This window comes from Muntiacus reevesi, chromosome 2 (genome assembly GCF_963930625.1).
Source record: "Muntiacus reevesi chromosome 2, mMunRee1.1, whole genome shotgun sequence".
NCBI classification, from domain to species: Eukaryota; Metazoa; Chordata; class Mammalia; order Artiodactyla; family Cervidae; genus Muntiacus; species Muntiacus reevesi.
In genome coordinates this window covers 33,520,347-33,540,600 of record NC_089250.1, presented here as the reverse complement: position 1 = coordinate 33,540,600, position 20,254 = coordinate 33,520,347, and the positions used below count along the sequence as shown (strand labels likewise).

General features: G+C 39.0%; 1 protein-coding gene across 8 annotated transcripts in view; it reads right to left on the bottom strand.

The window, feature by feature from the left end:
- Positions 1 to 20,254, bottom strand: part of ZNF438 (zinc finger protein 438) — a 185,082-nt gene that overhangs the window by 83,841 nt on the left and 80,987 nt on the right. For 7 of the 8 annotated variants that reach the window (XM_065921222.1, XM_065921226.1, XM_065921225.1 and 4 more), the window contains 2 exons: positions 8,947 to 9,023; positions 4,940 to 5,033 (listed from right to left, as the gene is read on the bottom strand). In XM_065921222.1, coding sequence (XP_065777294.1) covers positions 4,940 to 5,033; positions 8,947 to 9,013 — 161 coding nt within the window. In that variant the 5' untranslated portion in view covers positions 9,014 to 9,023. The remainder of the gene's footprint in view (positions 1 to 4,939; positions 5,034 to 8,946; positions 9,024 to 20,254) is intronic. The other variant, XM_065921230.1, reaches the window with a different exon arrangement.

Below are 20,254 nucleotides of genomic sequence, written 5' to 3'. Positions count from 1 at the left end.
GAAAAACCACAGCTTAACTAGACAGACCTTTGTTGGCAAAGTAATGTCTTTGCTTTTTAATGTTCTAAGTTGGTAACAGCTTTTCTTCCAAGGAGCAAGTGTCTTTTAATTTCATGGCTGCAGTCACCATCTGCAGTGATTTTGGAGCCCAAGAAAAGAATGTTTCTCACTGTTTCCATTGTTTCCCCATCTATTTGCCACGAAGTGATGGTACTGGATGCCATAATCTTAGTTTTCTGAATGTTGAGTTTTAAGCCAACTTTTTTCACTCTCTTTCATTTTCATCAAGAGACTCCTTAGTTTTTTGCTTTCTGCCATAAGGGTGGTATCATCTGCATAGCTGAGGTTATTTGATATTTCTCCCAGCAATCTTGATTGCAGCTTGTGCTTTATCCAGCCCAGCATTTCACATGATGTACTCTGCATGTTAAATTAAATAAGCAATCCCTGTAAGAAATTTGTTTCAGCCATCATATTCTTAATTTTTGTGGGTTACTTTTTGTTCTTTAATTTTCCTTTCTTTTCTTCTCCTTTATAAAAAGGACACTGTTATCTATGCAAAATCTCACATTGTCAGAGATAGTACTTACAGTCCGTTTCTTAAGTTTCCTATTTCTGTCTCTACAGTTCTGTCTTAGAGTTCTCTGTTGCTCTTTATTTCTGCTTTCCTACAGGAGGCATTTCCAAATATCTGTTGATCTTTGACAGTCTCTTCCATTTAAGTGGAAAATTACTAGCAAAGCAAGATGGCAGCTCTGACTGTGGGCTGAACTTGTTGAAGGCGCTCTTTATTGAAAAGCAGCCAGCTGGTTTTCCTTGTGGGGAACCCCTGTAAGGAGTTCCTCAGCAGTCAGTCAGCTTCTCTAGAGAAACTCCCAGCACCTGAATGGGGACTTGAAAGTTTGGCTCCTGGTGCTCAAAGTGCCGGGCAGATGTCTACGTGACCCCACCCTCAGAGCTACCATTTACCCGAGCCTAGGTTCTCTTAAGTTTCAACATCTCCAGAGAATAAATCTCTCATCCCCTGGGGAAGGTGGGTATCCCAGCTGGGTTGAGACAAGGACCTGTGTGTCCAACTGGTCCTTTTACAGACTTTCAACTGATTCTGTGTTTCTAACTACTCCTACAGCCTGACCTGATAACTGTAATCAGGGGACCTCCAAGGTTCTGCAAGGCAAAACTGTTTCCTTTCCTGTTACTCTCCTCTGTGGGAGCTCAGATTTTCACCTTTCTCTGCTAAGTCACAGCATCACAACTTTCTGTTCACGTTAGTGGATTAGGGTTACTGATGTCATCGACATTTTATCAAAGATAGAGCTGAAATTTTTTATTTCCTTCGTTTTGGATGGATTTTGTAATAACAGAAGGCAGAACATTCTTTGTTTGCCATCTTAAAATCAGAACCTACAGTCTTTACATGACTTCACACGTTGTGTGTCAGTCTGAGGCCACTACAGTTTTGGTCTGCTGAGCACTTGCTTCCATTGCCCTTCTTTGAGCTCCTTTGGAGAAAGCCTCTCTCCCTCCAGGAGACCCAAGGGGGGCCTTCAGTCCCTTGGCACACACACACCCCTCTACTTGGCTAGGACTCAGTGATCATTCATCACATGGGGTTAAGGAGAGTCGATTTGCATCTTCTTTAAGGCAGGTAGTGAGGCATTTGGCCCAGTGAATTCTCTTTCTGTTGGGTCTGCTAAACTGGGAAGATGACAGTCCCAAGTTGCTGCCGGCCAGTCATCTTACTGATCACATGCTATCTGGAGAATGACGAACAAAGAAACCGGCAGAGCCAAAAGAGTCCAGCTGAGATCATCTGAGTTCCCGGCTGCAGCCGTGCCTGACACCAGATGCACCTCTGGAAACCATAGTTATAGAAACAATTAAGTTGCTTTGATTTTCATATGCTGGCTTGAGTTGGCCTTCCTGCATTTGCAGCCGAAGAAGTTCTGGTGAATTCATCATTTAATTGAAGTGTTCCAAATTACTAACAGTTGAATGATACAACACTACTTCTTTGCCAAAAATTAAGCAGCCTAACCTCTTTCATTAAAATAAAATCGCAAATCATATACCCATATGTCCCTTTTGCCATTTAGGTAAGATACTTTGATTTTATCTGAATAGTCTAATTTTTCAGGGCAGTGTACCTTGTAGAAAGATATATATATACAAACCCAATAGCCCCTAACCTGCAGAACAAATTTCATCCAGGGACTTCAAAAAGTCTTGTCATCACTTTAAACCTTCTCTATCAGGGCTCTTGGTTTTTAATAAACTTCAAGTTGTATGGCTGTCTTGCATAAAAGCTATGTGGAAAAACAAAATAATGTATCTCAAAATATTTGTTCCCTTTGGAAGAAAAGTAGGGTTTAAATGTAAAGAATTATTCAGCCTCAATCTCTGATCTAGAGCATGGATACCAGGATAATTTCAATGCAAGGGTTTATGGGAAAGAGGGAGACAGTAATAAGATGCTTCCAAGGAAGTAGGTGGGATGCTTAGAAGTCATGTCTCTGGATACTCCTCCTGGACTAACCTCTCCAATATCACCTCTGGGGCACTGTGCTCAACAGCCCACAGTCAACGTTTAAGCCTCTGAGTCTAAAGCTCCTATCTGGGTCTTTTATCAGTTTCAAGTGCATCTAGAGGCTATGCAGGTAACCCAATAGTATGAGGAGGCTAAACAGTATTAATATATTATAATTATTTCATTTGTACGAAAAATAAATCTTATTAAAATTCCAGTCTCTCGCACTCTCTTTTATTGACTTACTTTTTTTCATGAAGCATTTCTATCTCTTATTTCTACCTTCTCCATGGTTTGCTTCATAATGCTATCTTAAATAATAGCTTTTTGGCACAGAAACTCCTTGTATGCATAGAAATCACGTCTGAGTAAACACAAATAACAATGAAGATAATTAATAGTTCAGTTCACTGAAACTGAGTATGTGCTATGCACTGTTCCAAGTGCTTCATAGGTTTTAACTCATTTTGTCTTCGCTTCAACCCTACAAGGTGGGTAGGGGAAGGTGGGTCCCCTCATCCTCACTTTGCAGATGAGGGGGAGGCGGCACTGAGAGGGTGAGCAACTGCCCGGAGGAGAGAGCAAACAAGGTCTAAGTATGACTCCAGGTGCTCTGTTTCACGGACCTCTGCCCTAAACAACTATTCTGTGCTCCACTGAGAAACATGCCATCGGTTATGGCCTGAACTGTGTTCCCCAAAATGTTATGCTGAGGTCATAAGTCCGTGACCCCATGGACTGTAGCCTGCAGGCTCCTCTGTCCATGGAATTTTTCCAGGCAAGGATACTGGAGTGAGTTGCCATTTCCTTCTCCAAGGGATCTTTCCAACCCAGGGATCGAACCCATGTCTCCTGCACTGGCAGGCAGATTCTGTACCACTGAGCCAACAGGGAAGTCCTGTCCTGGAATAGGGTAGGTCCTACTACAATATGATGGCTGTCCTTACAGGAAGAAAGTCTGGACACAGGGAAGACAGTAATGAGAAAATGGGGGTAGAGGGTGGAGTGATGCAGCCACAAAGCAAGGAATGCGTGGTGCCACCTGAAGCTAGAAGAGGCAAGATGGATCCCCTGAGAGGCCTTTGCAGGAGCAGGGCTCTGCCAGCACCTTGATTTCAGGTTTCTTGCCTCCAAAACAGTGAGGGAAAAAATTTCTGTTGTTTAAAGCCACCCAGTTTATGGTACATTGTTACACACAACACTCCTAGGAGAATAACAGTGTCTTACATATACTGAAACATGCTATCCTATCAACCCGTTATTTTCAATTTTAACACAAATGGCAGGGTGAGTAACATTTAACTTTCCTCTTAATTCTATTTAAAGAAAACCAACAGTGAAGGGTGGGGGTTGCAGGGGGGTAGGTTGTGAGCACTGGAAAGCTCTCACTCATCTCAGAGAGGCAGCTCCTCACTAGCTCTAATGGATGACAGTCACCTCGAATGGCAGGCCTAAAGCTGTCACATCTTACAGTTTTCCAGAAAACCCAGAAATCTGGATGTGCACATTAAAGGGGTTAACAGAAGGTCCAACTTGGAACTAGTTAGAATAATACCAGTTAATAACATTATTCATGTTGAACACTGTGCAAGTCAAACGTGGTCCAGGGCGATGGACCAAATTGGGCCACAGTGTCTGCTGTGTGTCTGTTCTTTGCTTCCTAGGTCTCCTTTCCCTTTCTGGAGGCCTCCATCCACCACACCTAGGAAGCAGGTTCAGGGTTGGCCCTAGAAGTCAGGTGGGAGTCAGAACCTCAGGATGAGGGACCCTTCTTGGGATGTGTGGCAGATGGAGAAGAGTCCTACACATATCTGGTCCAAGGCTGACTGAGTGAAGACTTCTGTATCCATATCTGAGCACTGTTCTAATACCATCCTTCCAAAGGTCTCAGCTGGTTTTCTGAAAGCATTTATCTTTAGACTTAGGGCTTTAATGGGGTAAAAGTTTGGGGTAAGCCTAGGACATGACCTTGGTACTTCCCAGGCTCACAGACACTTCATTCATAGTCTTGTCCTTATAACTTAATGAGTTCCCTACATTTCTTATCTCTTCTCTGTATACTTGAAAGAAGTGTAACTGGATGACCACTCAGAGCTCAGAGTTGTCCTTCAGTATTCACCATCCTGTAATCTATGAAAGGTGCCCAGAAACCACTTTAGAACAGCAATTCTGTGAAACCACGTTTACAAAATATGACTTTCATATTGGGCTTGTGAACAGCAATTCTGTGAAATCACGTTTACAAAATGTGACTTTCATATTGGGCTTACTAAAAACTTCAAATATATAAATTGTTCTGAGAACATAAACATTACTGTTAGTCTGGTAGATCTATGACTATTCAACAGCCTTAGAATTTTCCAGGTCCTCACTGGCTACAAACAATTTTTCAGTATCTACTAGAGTCCAGACCTGTTTGATATGGTGCAGAAACGAATCATCTCTTCTGGTGAGTGAAAAGGGGTCCTTGGGATGCTGCCAGGATTCTCCGCTGCAACTGAGATACCTAAATCACAGATGAAATACCTAATTCAGGGATGTAGCTTGGCACATCATGGTGGTAGAGATTATAAAACTGACAAATGTTGTTTTGGAAGCTTTGTAGAGCAATGTTAAGATGTGAAATATCACAAAATCTGTCCAAGTCATCTCATTCAATGTTTTAAGGTTTTTATTAGTTTTTCTCTTGAATTAAAAATCTCTCATTCTTCCATGGGGTTTTATACCTATAAAATCTTACTGAAATTCACTAGCTTATTACTCTCACAACAATCTCAAATGGTCAGTAAAACGGGTTTTAGTCCCACAGGGCAGATAAGGGAACTGAACCTGAGAGTAGCTTTGGTTGTCAGTGGGGAAGGCGAACCTTACTATACCCGAATCTGCCTCCAGCCTCCAATTTCAAGTTACTGATCTTTCCCAGCAAATAGAAGGCACATGGGATTGTAGGATTAGGTTGTTTAAATAGTGTGACCATCAGATTTGGGATTGAAACCCAGATCTATCACCGACTAGACCTCCGACCTCAGATTCATTTTTTAAACATTTCTCAAGCCCAAGTTCCTCCATTGTAAAATGGAGTGAAGATCTAAAAGACACATAGGGAACATGGTGCAGAGCAGTACTCAACAGATTTTAGTTCCCCTTTCTCCCCTTTCTCCTACAGGCTCCCTCAAGTCTAAGCAGACCATTCATCACCTGATTAAACATTTGGATGATCAGTGAAAAACCTAAGTTTTATATATTAAAAAAGTGGAGATATTGATAACACAACAATAAATTGTCACAGGCAAACAAGGCCATAGCACAGAGTGTCACAGGCAAACAAGGCCACAGCAGAAAGTGCTGTCATATAAGTCCTATTACAAAGCAGCCAAGAGAGTGGTTTTTTTTTTTTTTTTTTTTTAATCCACGATGTTGAATCCTTTTTTAAAGGGGACAGGTCACATCAAAACATCTTATCTTGAATTTATTCTCTGCCATCTAATAAACAAGGCCCATTGTTGCCAAACAGAGATTATTTAAAACACATCAAAGAGATGAGAAATGTGTTCACTAACGCCAGGTTTGAGACTCCTGAGTGTGGGTACCCTGGCAGCCTTCTCGTCCCACATCAGCCCCCAGGATTACCTGGTGTGTCCGTTTCACAGGAGAACTAAAATTCTAACTCCTTTCATCTCCTAGCTGCTGGCTCCCCTGGGTGAGGATGGGGTGGGGGTGCTCATAGACTGACACCAGCAGGGGAAGGGCCCGGAGAGGAGGTTGGGAGCTGCAGAAATGGGCAGGAGATAAGCATAAACTCAGAGCAAGGATAGCTGCTCCTGTCAGGAAGCAGGCATGGGTCTGCTACCAGAAAAATGAAGCAACTATCAAATTCAGTGCTAAAAATATTAAAGTGCATAGCATAATTTAGACTGCTGCTTCAAATTTCAATGAGATGCTGGAGAATTATGTGCCAGTAAGTATGGTATATGTGACTCTGGCTGTTGGCACAATCCCGCAGAACTGGGGTTATGTTATTGCATGTGTGGGTGGTTATTAAATACTTTATGCTTAAGCTAAAGGTCATATTCCTCCTGCACACAACGTCGGTTATGATTATGAGTTAGACTTGGTCCATGAGCAGACAATGGTCTCCTTCCATTAAATGCAAACTGGGGGAAATTACTGTATAAGTTGCCAGGCTGTGAGAGAAAAGAGATAACACTAATCAGGGTGAAGTGGTGTAATAGGTTTATAAAACAAATCACGCCAAGCTCAAGAAAGATACCGTCAACTCCCACACATCCAAATTAAAAATGACCCCCCCACGTGACAGGAAAACTGAAGTGCTGTTTACCATCCTCATCTACTGTGGGGAGGGTCAGGAGAACAAGTGCCTCCTTGCCCTCAATTCAGAGCTCATGAGAGTACCAGTGACCTAGAGCTAAATGTCTCTTATGCAAATATTGGAAACCCAAAAGCTACTGTCATGAGGGTATTTAATATGGGGGGCCCCTGCCAGAGCCCCTGCTCAGACTTCCTACGGCTCAGGCTCCCCAAGAAGTCCCTGCTTTGCTTCCAGGACATGAGAGATATGCTTCCATATAAAGAGTCAGAGGTTCTCTACAACAGCGGTCCCCAACATTCACAGCATCAGGGACAGGTTTGGGGGAAGACAATTTTTTTCACAGAATGAGGCAGGCAGATGGTTTTGGGGTGATTAAACACATTACATTTATTTCTATTATTATTACACTGTGATATATAATGAAATAATTATACAGCTCACCAAAATGCAGAATCAGTGGGAGCCCTGAGCTTGCTTTCCTGAGCTCAGGCAATAATAGGAGCGGTGGGAAGAAGCTATAAACACAGATGAAGCTTCACTAGCTTGCCCGTGGCTCACCTTCAGCTGTCTGGCCCGGTTCCTAACAGGCTGCAGACTGGGACCAGTGGCCCACGTGTTGGGGATCCCTGCTCTACAAACAGTGTGATATGTGGTGGTTGCATCAGTACTTATGAGTTAAACAATCTTGGAAGGGCAAACTGAGAAACTTAATGACTATTTATAACTGCTTTTATGGAAAAATGTTTTCTGCATTCCAAACAACGGAATTGGACATGAACTTTGGGACCACAGTTTATTTCTGAGGCTGGGAACTGACTGTATCTCGCTAATTACACCAGGGCCAGTGTTTTCCCAGGACAAGATGGCAGTGTGGAGGTCTGCCAGGGGGACAGGACGAGAATGAATAGTTGCCATGAATATGGACCATGTGTGTCTGTAAGGATGTAAGAGGGGAGGATGGGAGAAAAGCCCAGGCACATTCTTAATTTGTTAAAAAAATACTGAGCATCATTAAAGGCTATGCTGAATGCTGTGCAAGACAAAACTACATTAGACATGATGTTTGATTTTCTGGTCCTCATAACCTCCCTGGGAGATAACACAGATACCAACACACACACACTGAAGTGGCAGGGTAAAATATGCTGAAACAGTGACAAAAACAAAATCCTGGCTGAAGTCAGCAGAGAGAGGGAAAGCTCGTGCTTCTAGCTGGAGTGATCAGGGGAAGTTTCGTAGAGGAGTCCACACTTGAGCTCAGCCTTGAAGGTGTGCAAAAGATTTCAACAGGCAGAGAAACCAGAAAGGGAGGAGCAGGGGATATTACAGAGAAACACTAACAAAAACAGTCCAAGTCGAGATGTAGAGGCAAGAACAACAATGAGATTTCAGAGAACAGGAAGCTCAACTGGCTAAAGATGGAGATATTTAGGAGCTTGACTGAGGGCTCTGAATGCAGACAAAGGCGTGGATTCTATCAGCAGTGAGTGAGGAGCCACTGAAGGGTTTTAAAATTATTGGAGTGGCTCTCCATGCAGATGTGTAGGGCAGCAAAAATACGACAGACAACAGAATGAAGACAAAGACCATGAGGAGGTAATTGTAATAGTTGGGATTGGTTAAGAAGACACCTCAAAGCTAGGTTTTTGGATAAATAGCTATGTATTTCAGCTTCCAGTGATAATTACTAAATATCTCCCTTTAATAATCAAGAACATAGTCAGAAAAGCCAGACTTAAGAAACTAAAAATATATTTGCTACAATGGAAAACCATTTTAGAAACACTAAGTTTGGCCCATAGTTGGGAATTGATACCTAGACTTGATACAAAATAAAGGATGGTCCTGAGGTGCTACTCTCATTTTTAAAGTAATACCTTGAGTTTAAACATTTTATTTTCAACAAGCACATGAGATTTAGCGAATAATCATCTCTCCAATATCTTCCAAGACCAGCGATTCAATATACAAGGGAACTATAAGATATTGTGAGCAATTGAGCCTTGAGAAATCATCAAAGGTGGTGAACTTAATCCTTCACATTTTAAATCAGTCTTAAGCTGGTGCTGAGCAATGTGAGCAGACTTACGTGAGTTGACTCGACTTAGCAAACGTCTTCTAAACTTCACGTTTTCGTGCTGGCTGAGACATGGCATTCATCTTTATCTGAAAACAAATGTAATGGAAGTATGAAACTGAAAGAACTGATAGGTAGCTTACAGAAGCTAATTAGATGACTGTACCTAAAGATCGTTAAGAGTTATATTTAGTTCTATAAAACTGATACTTATGTGTAATTTAAGAACCTAAAATAAAAATTTCAAGCTATGCTCAAAGACTTCTAAACTAGGAGGTATAACATATTTCCTTCCTATGTTTTTATGTCAATTTCCTAAAAGTTCTGGAAAATAACATATTTAAGCCTGATTTACACTGGATCATTTAAAATCTAGCCACCAATCAAGCCCTACTCAGTACTACATCATGGAGAGCAGGGAGAGGTGAAGTTGAGTAAGATAAAGCTCCCATCCTCAGGAAACCCACAAACCACCAGAGACAGACGAACATGAATAACTCCACATCAAGGCAGACACAGTAAATGCTAAAAATGGTACAAAGTGCTACTGGATTTGGCGGGGCGGGGGTTGTTACTTATTACAGGGAAAATATGTGACGGCATTGTATTATGGACTGAACTGTGTCTTCCAACCTTTTCCCCCCTCCAATTAATGTGTTGAAGCCCCAATCCCCTAGAAGCTCAAGATGTGATTGAATCTAAAGATAAGGCCCTTTAAAAGGTGACTAAGGTAAAATGAGGCCTTTAGGGTGGGCCCTAATCCAATGTGACTGGTGTCCTATAGAAGGAAGTTAGGAAACACAGACACACACCAGGAGAAAGGCCACATGAGGACACAGGAAAAAGACTACATGTGGACATGGCAAAATGATGGACACCCGGAGGCCAAGGAGAGAAGACCCATGGAAGTCAAGCCTGCAGACACCTAGATCTCCGACGCCTAGTTTCCAAGACTGAGCAGACAAATTTCTGTTGTTGAAGTCACTGGTCTGTGATATTTTGTTATGCAGTCCTGGCAAAGTAACATACTCTGTAATGGTGACACTTAAATTCAGCTTTAAAAGAGATAGGACTTTTAGCAATCATATAAAGGTAAGGTTTGGAAACAATATTCCAAGAAGAAACAAAAACTACTTTATTTTAGGCACAGCGGCCACAATACAGTGTGTGAGCTCAGGAAAGTCAATATGTTTCTGTAACATGAGTGTAGTTTGGTGGTGAGGATGAGAAAAGTAGGTGGGGGAGGAAGAGGGAGGAAAGGCAGGAGGGAGAAAGGAACAGGAGATCCACAGACTAGCAGACAAGGACTGGACTGTGGGCTTGAGGTCCTGTTGTGAAAGGGCTGAATACTACCTTCAGTATATGTGGTTTTATCTTATACATAAAAAGAGCCATCAAGGGTTTTCAGTAGAAAACTCATTCAAATTTATATCCTAGAAAGATGGTTCTGCTTTCAGAGTTACTATGAGTAGACTGAAAAGGCAGTGAGACCTGTTTTGTTACTACAATAGTCAGGATAAGAAGAAACCAGCGCAACTGCAATGGAATTAAAAACTCAAAAATACAATAAAAGTGTGCTTGAAAATGAGAACCAGAATAACCACCCCATCAGGTAGGTAGGACTGAGGGGTGGACCAGTTACCACCATCCCGTCAGAGAGTCACAAGTGCAGCATCCTCAGCCTCCACAGACTTTGCCTTTCAATCACAACCATGTGTTGTGTACATCCCTTTAAGAAAAGGACCACTCCAAAGACTCATCTGACTTCTAGCATCTCACCCTAGAACTTGAAAGCCCAAATAAAATCAATAAAAATCCTACACTCATTTCCTAAAGCAGGCCCCCCCGCCCCATATCTGCATGGTTACTCTTGCTACTGCAAGTCAATAGGGAACTCTGCTTACCTCCAAAAAGGTTTATTTATTTGATAAGTGGGCTTATCACAAAAAACTGATGTCTATCAATGAAGTCAAAGAAGAACAGTCAAAGAACAAAGCACCCTGTCTTGTGTTTTCAGAGCAGAAGGAGGACTAAGAATAACTTAACAGTTACTCATGATCTTAGAAAGAAATTTCAGGACGGCAATAAAAGAAAACCAAAAAAATGGAAGAATTAAAAAAAAAGGAGAAATAGAATTAACTACCAAATATTATTCTTTTAAGAGGCCTTGCATAGTTTGAAAGTAAACCTGAATCTTCAATAAGAGTTACTATTTTCTTTTTAATGAGAGTAAAAAGAAGGAAAAGGGATTAATAATGAAGCAAAGTCAAGAGAAGGTAGAGTTAGCCATGTTAAGAGGAGAAACTGTTCTTTCTTCATGGTTAGAAATGAAAGAAAGGATGGGTGATGGATATAGATAAAAATTATTGTGTGTAAGGGTGTAAAATTGAGGGAGTTAAGGTCAATAGCAAGGCCATTTACTGTGATAGAGACAGGAAGGAAGTAGGGAGGGAAGGAGAAGTGGAGAAACAGTACACAAATGAAGACATAACTGAATTTAAGGGCTTTTAGAAGAAAAAAGTTACAAAATGGATTAAAGATCTAAATGTAAGACCAGAAACTATAAAACTCCTAGAGGAGAACATGGGCAAAACACTCTCCGACATAAATCACAGCAAGATCCTCTATGACCCACCTCCCAGAATATTGGAAATAAAAGCAAAAATAAACAAATGGGACCTAATGAAACTTAAAAGCTTTTGCACAAAGGAAACTATAAGTAAGGTGAAAAGACAGCCCTCAGATTGGGAAAAAATAATAGCAAATGAAGAAACAGACAAAGGATTAATCTCAAAAATATACAAGCAACTCCTGAAGCTCAATTCCAGAAAAATACCCAATCAAAAAATGGGCCAAAGAACTAAACAGACATTTCTCCAAAGAAGACATACAGATGGCTAACAAACGCATGAAAAGATGCTCAACATCACTCATTATTAGAGAAATGCAAATCAAAACCACAATGAGGTACCATTACACGCCAGTCAGGATGGCTGCTATCCAAAAGTCTACAAGCAATAAATGCTGGAGAGGGTGTGGAGAAAAGGGAACCCTCTTACACTCTTGGTGGGAATGCAAACTAGTACAGCCACTATGGCAAACAGTTTTTTTCTTAAAAAACTGGAACTAGAACTGCCATATGACCCAGCAATACCACTTCTGGGCATACACACTGAGGAAACCAGATCTGAAAGAGACACGTGCACCCCAATGTTCATCGCAGCACTGTTTATAATAGCCAGGACGTGGAAGCAACCTAGATGCCCATCAGCAGATGAATGGATAAGGAAGCTGTGGTACATATACACCATGGAATATTACTCAGCCATTAAAAAGAATTCATTTGAATCAGTTCTAATGAGATGGATGAAACTGGAGCCCATTATACAGAGTGAAGTAAGCCAGAAAGATAAAGATCATTACAGCATACTAACACATATATATGGAATTTAGAAAGATGGTAATGATAAAACAGAAAAAGAGACACAGAAGTACAGAACAGACTTTTGAACTCTGTGGGAGAAGGTGAGGGTGGGATGTTTCGAAAGAACAGCATGTATGTTATCTATGGTGAAACAGCTCACCGGTCCAGGTGGAATGCATGGGATGGGTGCTCGGGCCTGGTGCACTGGGAAGACCCGGAGGAATCGGGTGGAGGGGGAGGTGGGCGGAGGGATCGGGATGTGGAATGCATGTAACTCCATGGCTGATTCATGTCAATGTATGACAAAACCCACTGAAATGTTGTGAAGTAATTAGCCTCCAACTAATTTAAAAAATAAATAAATAAATAAAAATAAAATGTCAAAAAAAAATAAAAGAAAAAAGTTAGAGAAGAGAAAGGGGCTTTCAGCATCTGAAATCTTGAAATGATTCTGACTGACAGAACAAAGCAACTTAAAGAATAATGAGTTCTGAGTATCAGAAATCCCAAAACATGAATTAGAAGACACGATATAATCACATGGTACGGTGTGGAGAGAACAGTTTTAAGTGTGATGTTGACATGATTGCGGAAGTTAGAGTGATGGCCCTCTTGTAAATCAACCAATAACAAGCCTTAGAAAGGGGAGATGGCAGCATAAGAGTTAGAAAAAAAGGAACTGATGCACAAAGTTGGCACCTCGATCCCTGAATTGACAGTGGAGAGCAAAGAAACACATCACCTTCCCTTTAAAATCTATAGACTTAGAAAAAAATTTTTTTAAATTTTTCTTGAGATGGTTGTGGGAAAAAAAAATTGGCACTACCTACAAAAGCCAGGTTTAAATTTCTGGGGAGGAAAGGGAAGAAACCTGGGGATAAGATCAAAGTTATAGGGACTTCTCTGGTGGTCCAGTGGTTAAGATTCCATGCTTCCAATGCAGGGGCTGAGTTCGATCCCTGGTCAGGGAAGTAAGATCTCACATGCTGCGTTCCTTTGAAAATGTTAATAAAATTGATGAATGCTTACTAAGAAAGAAAGAGAAAGCTCAAATTAACAGTATCGTATTAAAAAAAAAGACATATTGTTAATCTGAGCTTTCTCTAGTTTATTTGAATTTAGTTTGCACTTCTTTTTGTAGCTTTTTGAGATGGAAAATTATACCTTAAGTCGAAAATATATGCATTTAAAGTTATCCAATATTCCCTAGGCATTACTTTGTGTCTCACAAGTTTTGATACTGTTCAGTATATTTTGATCATGGTTGTATTTCTTTGACCTGTGGATTATTTAAAAGCATGCTATTTCTTTTCCATGCAAATTTAGGGTTTTTTATGTTTCAGTTATATATTTATAACTTAATTCTACTGTGGAACATATACTATATGTTATCTTTTAAAATCTGTTGAGATTTGCTTTTTGGCTTAGTACATGTCCTATTTTGGTAAAAATTCCTTGCATGCTTGAAAAGAATGTGTATTCTGCAGTTGTTGGGAATACTATTCTATAAATAGCAATAGGTCAAGTTAATAACCTTGTTTAAATATTCTATCACCTTACACTTTTAACAATCACGTTAAAAATCTGCTTGTTACATTATTGGTTAAAAGAAGGTTGCAAAATTCTCCAACTATGATTCGTCTGTTTCTCCTTTTTGTTCTGTCAATTTTAGCTTTATGTATTTTCAAGTTATGCTGTTAGGAACATATAAATTTAGCACTGTTCTGTCTTCCTACTGAATTGATCATTTATCATTATAGAGCGTCCCATAATTCACCCTTCTGTAAGGACTACTCTGTCTGATATTAACATATAAGATTTCCTTTAGTCAGTATTTGTTATAGTGTACCTTTTATTTTCTTCCATATCCTTTTATGTGAAATATGTCTTATGTCTTAACTATACATTGTCTTTTTAAAAAATCTAGTCCAAAAATTTCTGGTTTTAATTGGATGAAAAAGCCTATTTACATGTAATTTAATTACACTTAAAGATACTTTCATGTTATAAATTTTCTATTCATTCCTTCTGTTCTTTTTCCTTCATTTATTCTTTTTTTTGATATTCAATTTTTTTATTATTTTATCTTTGGTAAACTTTTTGTTTAAACATCTTTGTAACATTTCTAGCAATTATCTTAGAGATTATAAATACTTCCTTGACTTCAGATGACTTTTACCACTTCCTGGGTGTGAAAAAAAATGTCAGTTTAACTTCATTTACACCTACTGGCCCTTTGTTCCACTGATTTTAAATATTTTATTTCTACTTATGTTTAAAGCCCCACAAAACATTAATATTGTTGCTTTCAATGGTCTGAAATCTTTTATATTTATTCATAGGCTTCCCTAGGCTCCTCATTTTTCCTGAGGTTCTATGGCTCATCTGGGATCACTTTTCTTCAGACTGAATAACTTCCATTAGTATTATTGCACTATGGGTCTACTTGTGATAAAATCTCCCACCTTTTGACTAAAAACATCTTTATTCTGCCTTCATTAAAAAAATACTTTTGCTGGGTACAGAGCTTCGGGTTGGCAGTATTTTTCCTTTCTGCATGTACTTACGGATGCCAGTCCTCAATGTTCTGATTTTAATAATGACTGTAAGCCAGTCAGCCACCAATCTTACTGCTGCTCCTTTGAAAGCAGTGGGGCTTATTTCTTTCAAGATTTTTTCTTTATAGCTGGTTTTCACAAGTCTCATCAAGTTGTACCTAGGTGTGGTTTTCTTAGTATTTATCTTGCTTGGGGTTCACTACGTTTCCTGTGCTCCTTGAATTTGTGGATTGCTATCTTTAATCAATTTGGAACACTTTTGGTCATTATCTTCTCAAATGTTGCTTTTCTCATTCTCTCCTCTGGGGACTCCAACCACATGTATGTCAGATGAAGTGACTTGATCCTACGTCTCCTAAACTGTTCTGTTCTTTCCATTCTTCTTGATTTCTGAGATTGTACATTTTCCCACTGAACTGTCCTTTAGTTCACCAGTTCTAGTTATCTATTTTTTGTTGCACCTACTTTGCTCTTCAACTCAAATCTTAATTTCAGATGTCATATTTTTCAGCCCTAGGATATCCATTTGATTATTTTTTAATATTCCACCTTTCTATTAATATTGTTTATCTTTTCACCCATTTTCCTAATTGCTTCCTTTATTTCCTTTAGCACATTTACAACAACTATAAAATCTTTGTTTGGTAACTCCTAGATCTATATCACTGGTGGATCTGCTTCTATTTATATTCTTTGAACATGTGTGTATATATATATATATATATACACACATTTTTTTTTTTACTTTTCACAAGTCAAATAACATTTTACTGTATTCTCAATATTTTGAATGTAATAGCCATAAAACTGTGGCTGACATTATTTTCTCCCAATGAGGGTTCATCCTTCCCTCTATTAGACTGGTAGGGTAAGGAGCTGTTCACTTCAAGCTAATTATCTTACTTCTGGTGTAAAACGTCTCAAAGGTGAAATTAATTGTGTTTATTGCAGCTCCACCCTAACCCTACCATGCAGAGACTGTCTCCTAAGCACTGCAGGACTGCAGGAGACATCACTGCATATTTCCAGCTCAACTTCCCATCTTGCCATTCTGTCTCAAGGCTCGGTAAACAACCTATGGGGAAAACCAGCTGTGTGTCTAAAGCCTCCCTGGTTCCAGTTCAATATGCCAGACTATGTGATCATCAAAACGTCCATGGTTTCACTTTCCCCTCATAGAGTCTCACTTATACAGCAAGCTTGATCCTTGGCCAGTGTTCATTTTGAGCAAACACACTCAGGAAAGAGGACTTCTAGCAGTCTCACCTCAAAGATGCTCTTCCATTTCTGTTACTTCAGTTCATTCAGTATTCTTTCCATTTATAGCTCTAAGGTCTTCAAAAATATGACTGTGCTTGAGTGACACAAACATTTTTAAACTCCTCCCATCGAGAACTGGGTACACATGTTACTTCCCAAGCTTTGAATCTGAATGGTCTCTTTAACCAATAAAATATGGGTGGATATGACAAGACACCAGTTTTTGGGTCTAGGGCTTAAGAGACATGGACAATTTTAACCTCCTATATCTAGGAATATATGGAAGGCACTGAACTGCCACTAAAGAGAGCCAACAAATCTGATCAATTAAAAAAAAAAACAAAAAACAGCTTTTGTTTTCACCGATTTTTATCCATTATTGGTCTGTTTTATAATATTCTATTTTATTGATTTCTATTTCTTGTTTACTACCTTCAACTTACTTTGGGTTCATTTTGATTTTCCAGCTTCTCAAAGTGAAAGCTTAGATAACTGGTTTTAGACCTTTCTTCTTTTTTAATATTTGTATCTTAAAGCTATACATTTTCCTCTAAGCACAGCTTTTGCTGCATAAATATTGTTCCCATGTGTTTTCATTTTTCATTGAGTTAAAAATATTTTCTACTTTTTCTTGTGATTTCATGGAACCATGCTTTATTTAAAAGTGTGCTATTTAATTTCTAAATATTTGGGGAAGGAATTTTAGATATTCTATTGCTATTCATTTCTAACACAATTTAGAAACAGTGAAAGAACATGTCCTGCATAGTTTTAATCTTTTAAAATATATTGAGACTTGTTTTATTATCTAACATATGACCTACCTTGATGAAAATTTCATGTGTACTTGAAAAGGATGTGTATTCTTCTATTGTTGAGTGCAAGATTCTTTAAATGTCAATTAACTCCAACTGGTTAACAATGTTGTTCCAGATTTCTTTTTTATTAATATTCTGCCTACTGATAAATCAAATGCTTAGAGAGAAGTGTTTGAGACTAACTACAACTGTTGTTTTGCCTATTCATCCTTTATGTTCAAGGATAACAAGGCAGTATATGTCCACTCCGCTTATTTAAAATATATGCAGAGTACATCACTCAAAACACCAAGCTGGATGAAGCACAAGCTGGAATTAAGACTGCCAGGAGAAATATTAATAACCTCAGATATGCAGATGACACCATCCTTATGGCAGAAAGTGAAGAGGAATTAGAGACTCTTGATGAAGGTGAAAGAGGAGAGGGAAAAAAGCGGGCAAAAAACTCAACAATCAAAAATGGTTCTATACCAGCCTAGAGAGGTGGGATGGGGAGGGAGTAGGAGGGAGGTTCAAAAGGGAGGGGATATACGTACACCTATGGCTGATTCATGTTGGAAGTTTGACAGAAAACAACAAAATTCTGTAAAGCAATTATCCTTCAATAAAAAATAAATAAATTTTTAAAAATTGGAAAAAAAAAACCCACAAAGACCATGAGCATCCGGTCCCATGACTTCATGGCAAACAGATGGAGAAAAATTGGCAGATTTTATTTTCTTGGGCTCCAAAATCACTTTGGACAGTGATTGCAGTCATGAAATTAAAAGATGCTTGCTTCTTGGGAGAAAAGATATGACAAATCTAGGCAGCGTATTCAAAAGCAGAGACATTACTTTGCTAACAAAGATCCACAGAATCAAAGCTATGGTTTTTCCAGTAGTCATGTATGGATGTGAGAGCTGGACCATAAAGATGGCTGAGCGCTTAAAAAAAGATGCCTTCAAATAGTGGTACAAGAGAAGACTTTTGAGAGTCCCTTGGAGAGCAACAAGATCAAATCAGTCAATCCTAAAGGAAATCAACCTGAATATTCATTGGAAGAACTGATGCTGAAGCTGAAGCTTCAACACTCCGGCCACCTGATGCAAACAGCCAACACATCAGAAAAGACCCTGATGCTGGGAAGGACTGAAGGCAGCAGGAGAAAGGGATGACAGAGGATGAGATGGTTGGATGGTACCACTAACTCAATGGACATGAGTTGAGCAAACTCCAGGAGATGGTGAAGGACAGGGAAGCCTGGTGTGCTGCAGTCGGTGGGGTCGCAAAGAATCAGACATGACTGAGCAACTGAACAACAACATCCTTTACGTTCTGTCAATTTTTACTTTAAGTATTTTGAAGCTCTGTTAATGGACTCATAGATATTTAGGGTTGTTATGTCTTTTTGATAAATTGATTCATCATTATGAAATATCTCTCAATATTGCTACTAATAGTCTCTGTTTTGAAGCCTATGTTGTAATTAATATAGCCAATTCAGTTTTCTTAGTGATTAGTGTTTGTATGGCATATCTTCTTCACTTCTTTTACTTATAACTTGTGTTCATATTTGAATAGGATTTCTTGTGAACAGTATGTAGTTAGTAGGTCTTGCTTTTTTATCTAGCCTGATGATTTGTCTTCAGAGCATTTAAATCATTTATACATAATATAACTATTTACATGGCTGAATCTGAAATAATCATCTTGCTATTTTCTAATCTAGTCTTTGTTTCCTTTTCGCATTTTTTCTTGCCTTATCTGTGACTGAATATTTTTTAATATTTCACTTTATCTTTCTTGTTGGCTTATTAGATGTACCTGTTTCTTTTGCAGTTTTACTGCTCTGGTTTTTAAACTATAGAGCTTTAACTTACCACTTAAGTTTTAATAATATTTTGGGCTTCCCTGATGACTCAGACAATTTTATCTCACTTCATAAATAAGAATTTTACAACAGAAGATACCTATTCCTTTCTTCCTGTCTTTTGTGCTACTGTTACCATCATTTAACTATAGTAAGACTGTCATCCTGCAGAAGGTAGGTATAGGCACTCTGGCTGACAGCTTCAGTCAAAATTAGCTTTTGAATGATTCTTATCAAAGTACCAGAAATGTAAATATGAAGCTGTCTCAGAGCCTCGCAACCAGCTCATCCTTCAGCTGAATGCCACCAACTAACCTCAGCTGATGCTACATGGAGAAGAATAACCACCAGCTGAGCCTGCTCTTTGCACTGACTTACAGACTGTGAAGTACAGCAAAATGACTGTTTTCCTAAGACTGTAAGTTTTTAGGTAATTTATAACAGAACTAGATAACCACAACAGACACTAGGACATGGAAGTGGGGGCTCTATAATAAAAATCTTAAAATACTGACGTTGGTTTTGGGACCAAGTGGTGAGCAGAAACAGGGAAGTCCTTAAAAACACTGTTAATGAAAGCCTGAAGGACTTTAGTGAAAATGTTAACAGATGGAGAAACGACAAGCCCTCTTACACGGTGGTGGAAAATGTGCAACACTATTCCTTGCATAAAATAGAAAAGAGAAAACGTGCCCAATAAAGTGGTAGATTTTGCTAAGGAGATTGCCAGGCAGAAGAGTGAAAGTGTTAGTCTCTTTTAGCCTAGTGTAATACAGGATGCAAAGAGAAAGATAAGTTAACAAAAGAACTCTTCCATTTTCAAGCAGAATTTAGAGCTAACAAAAGAACTATTTCACTTTCAGAAATTTAAGGAGCCAGAACATGCTCTTTTCAAAAACAAAATATTTTCTCATCCCCATTCTTCCCAAACAGAAAACTAAGATAAAGCTTCAAAGTAAAAAGTCAAGTTTAGCCCTCTGTCAGTAAAGCATGGTTTCAGGATAAAAATTTCTAGAGTATGACTGTAAAATACCATCATGATTACATGTTGTATCTAATTCAGTTCTAAGAATGTTAAGAGTGTGCCTCGTAAGACTATCTTTTCTAGATAAAAAACCTGTAGGAATCTTGAGGGTGTCCCTCTCAGACTTTTTCAAACAGAAAAGCTTCACAGAATCTTATGGGTATCATAACACCTTTACTCATAGTCTGAAGTAGAAAAAAACATTATCTCAAAACAAATGTGAATGTGGCTTCTGTGTAACAGAGTGGACTATAATTTGATACACAGGAATTTCACAAAGCTTTTAAAAGAATTATGTCAGATAGGACTGACAGGAGCAGAAAGAGAAAAAAACTGAAAAGATGCTTCTGAACTCTCAAATTCCTACAAGCAGGAAGCAAGGCT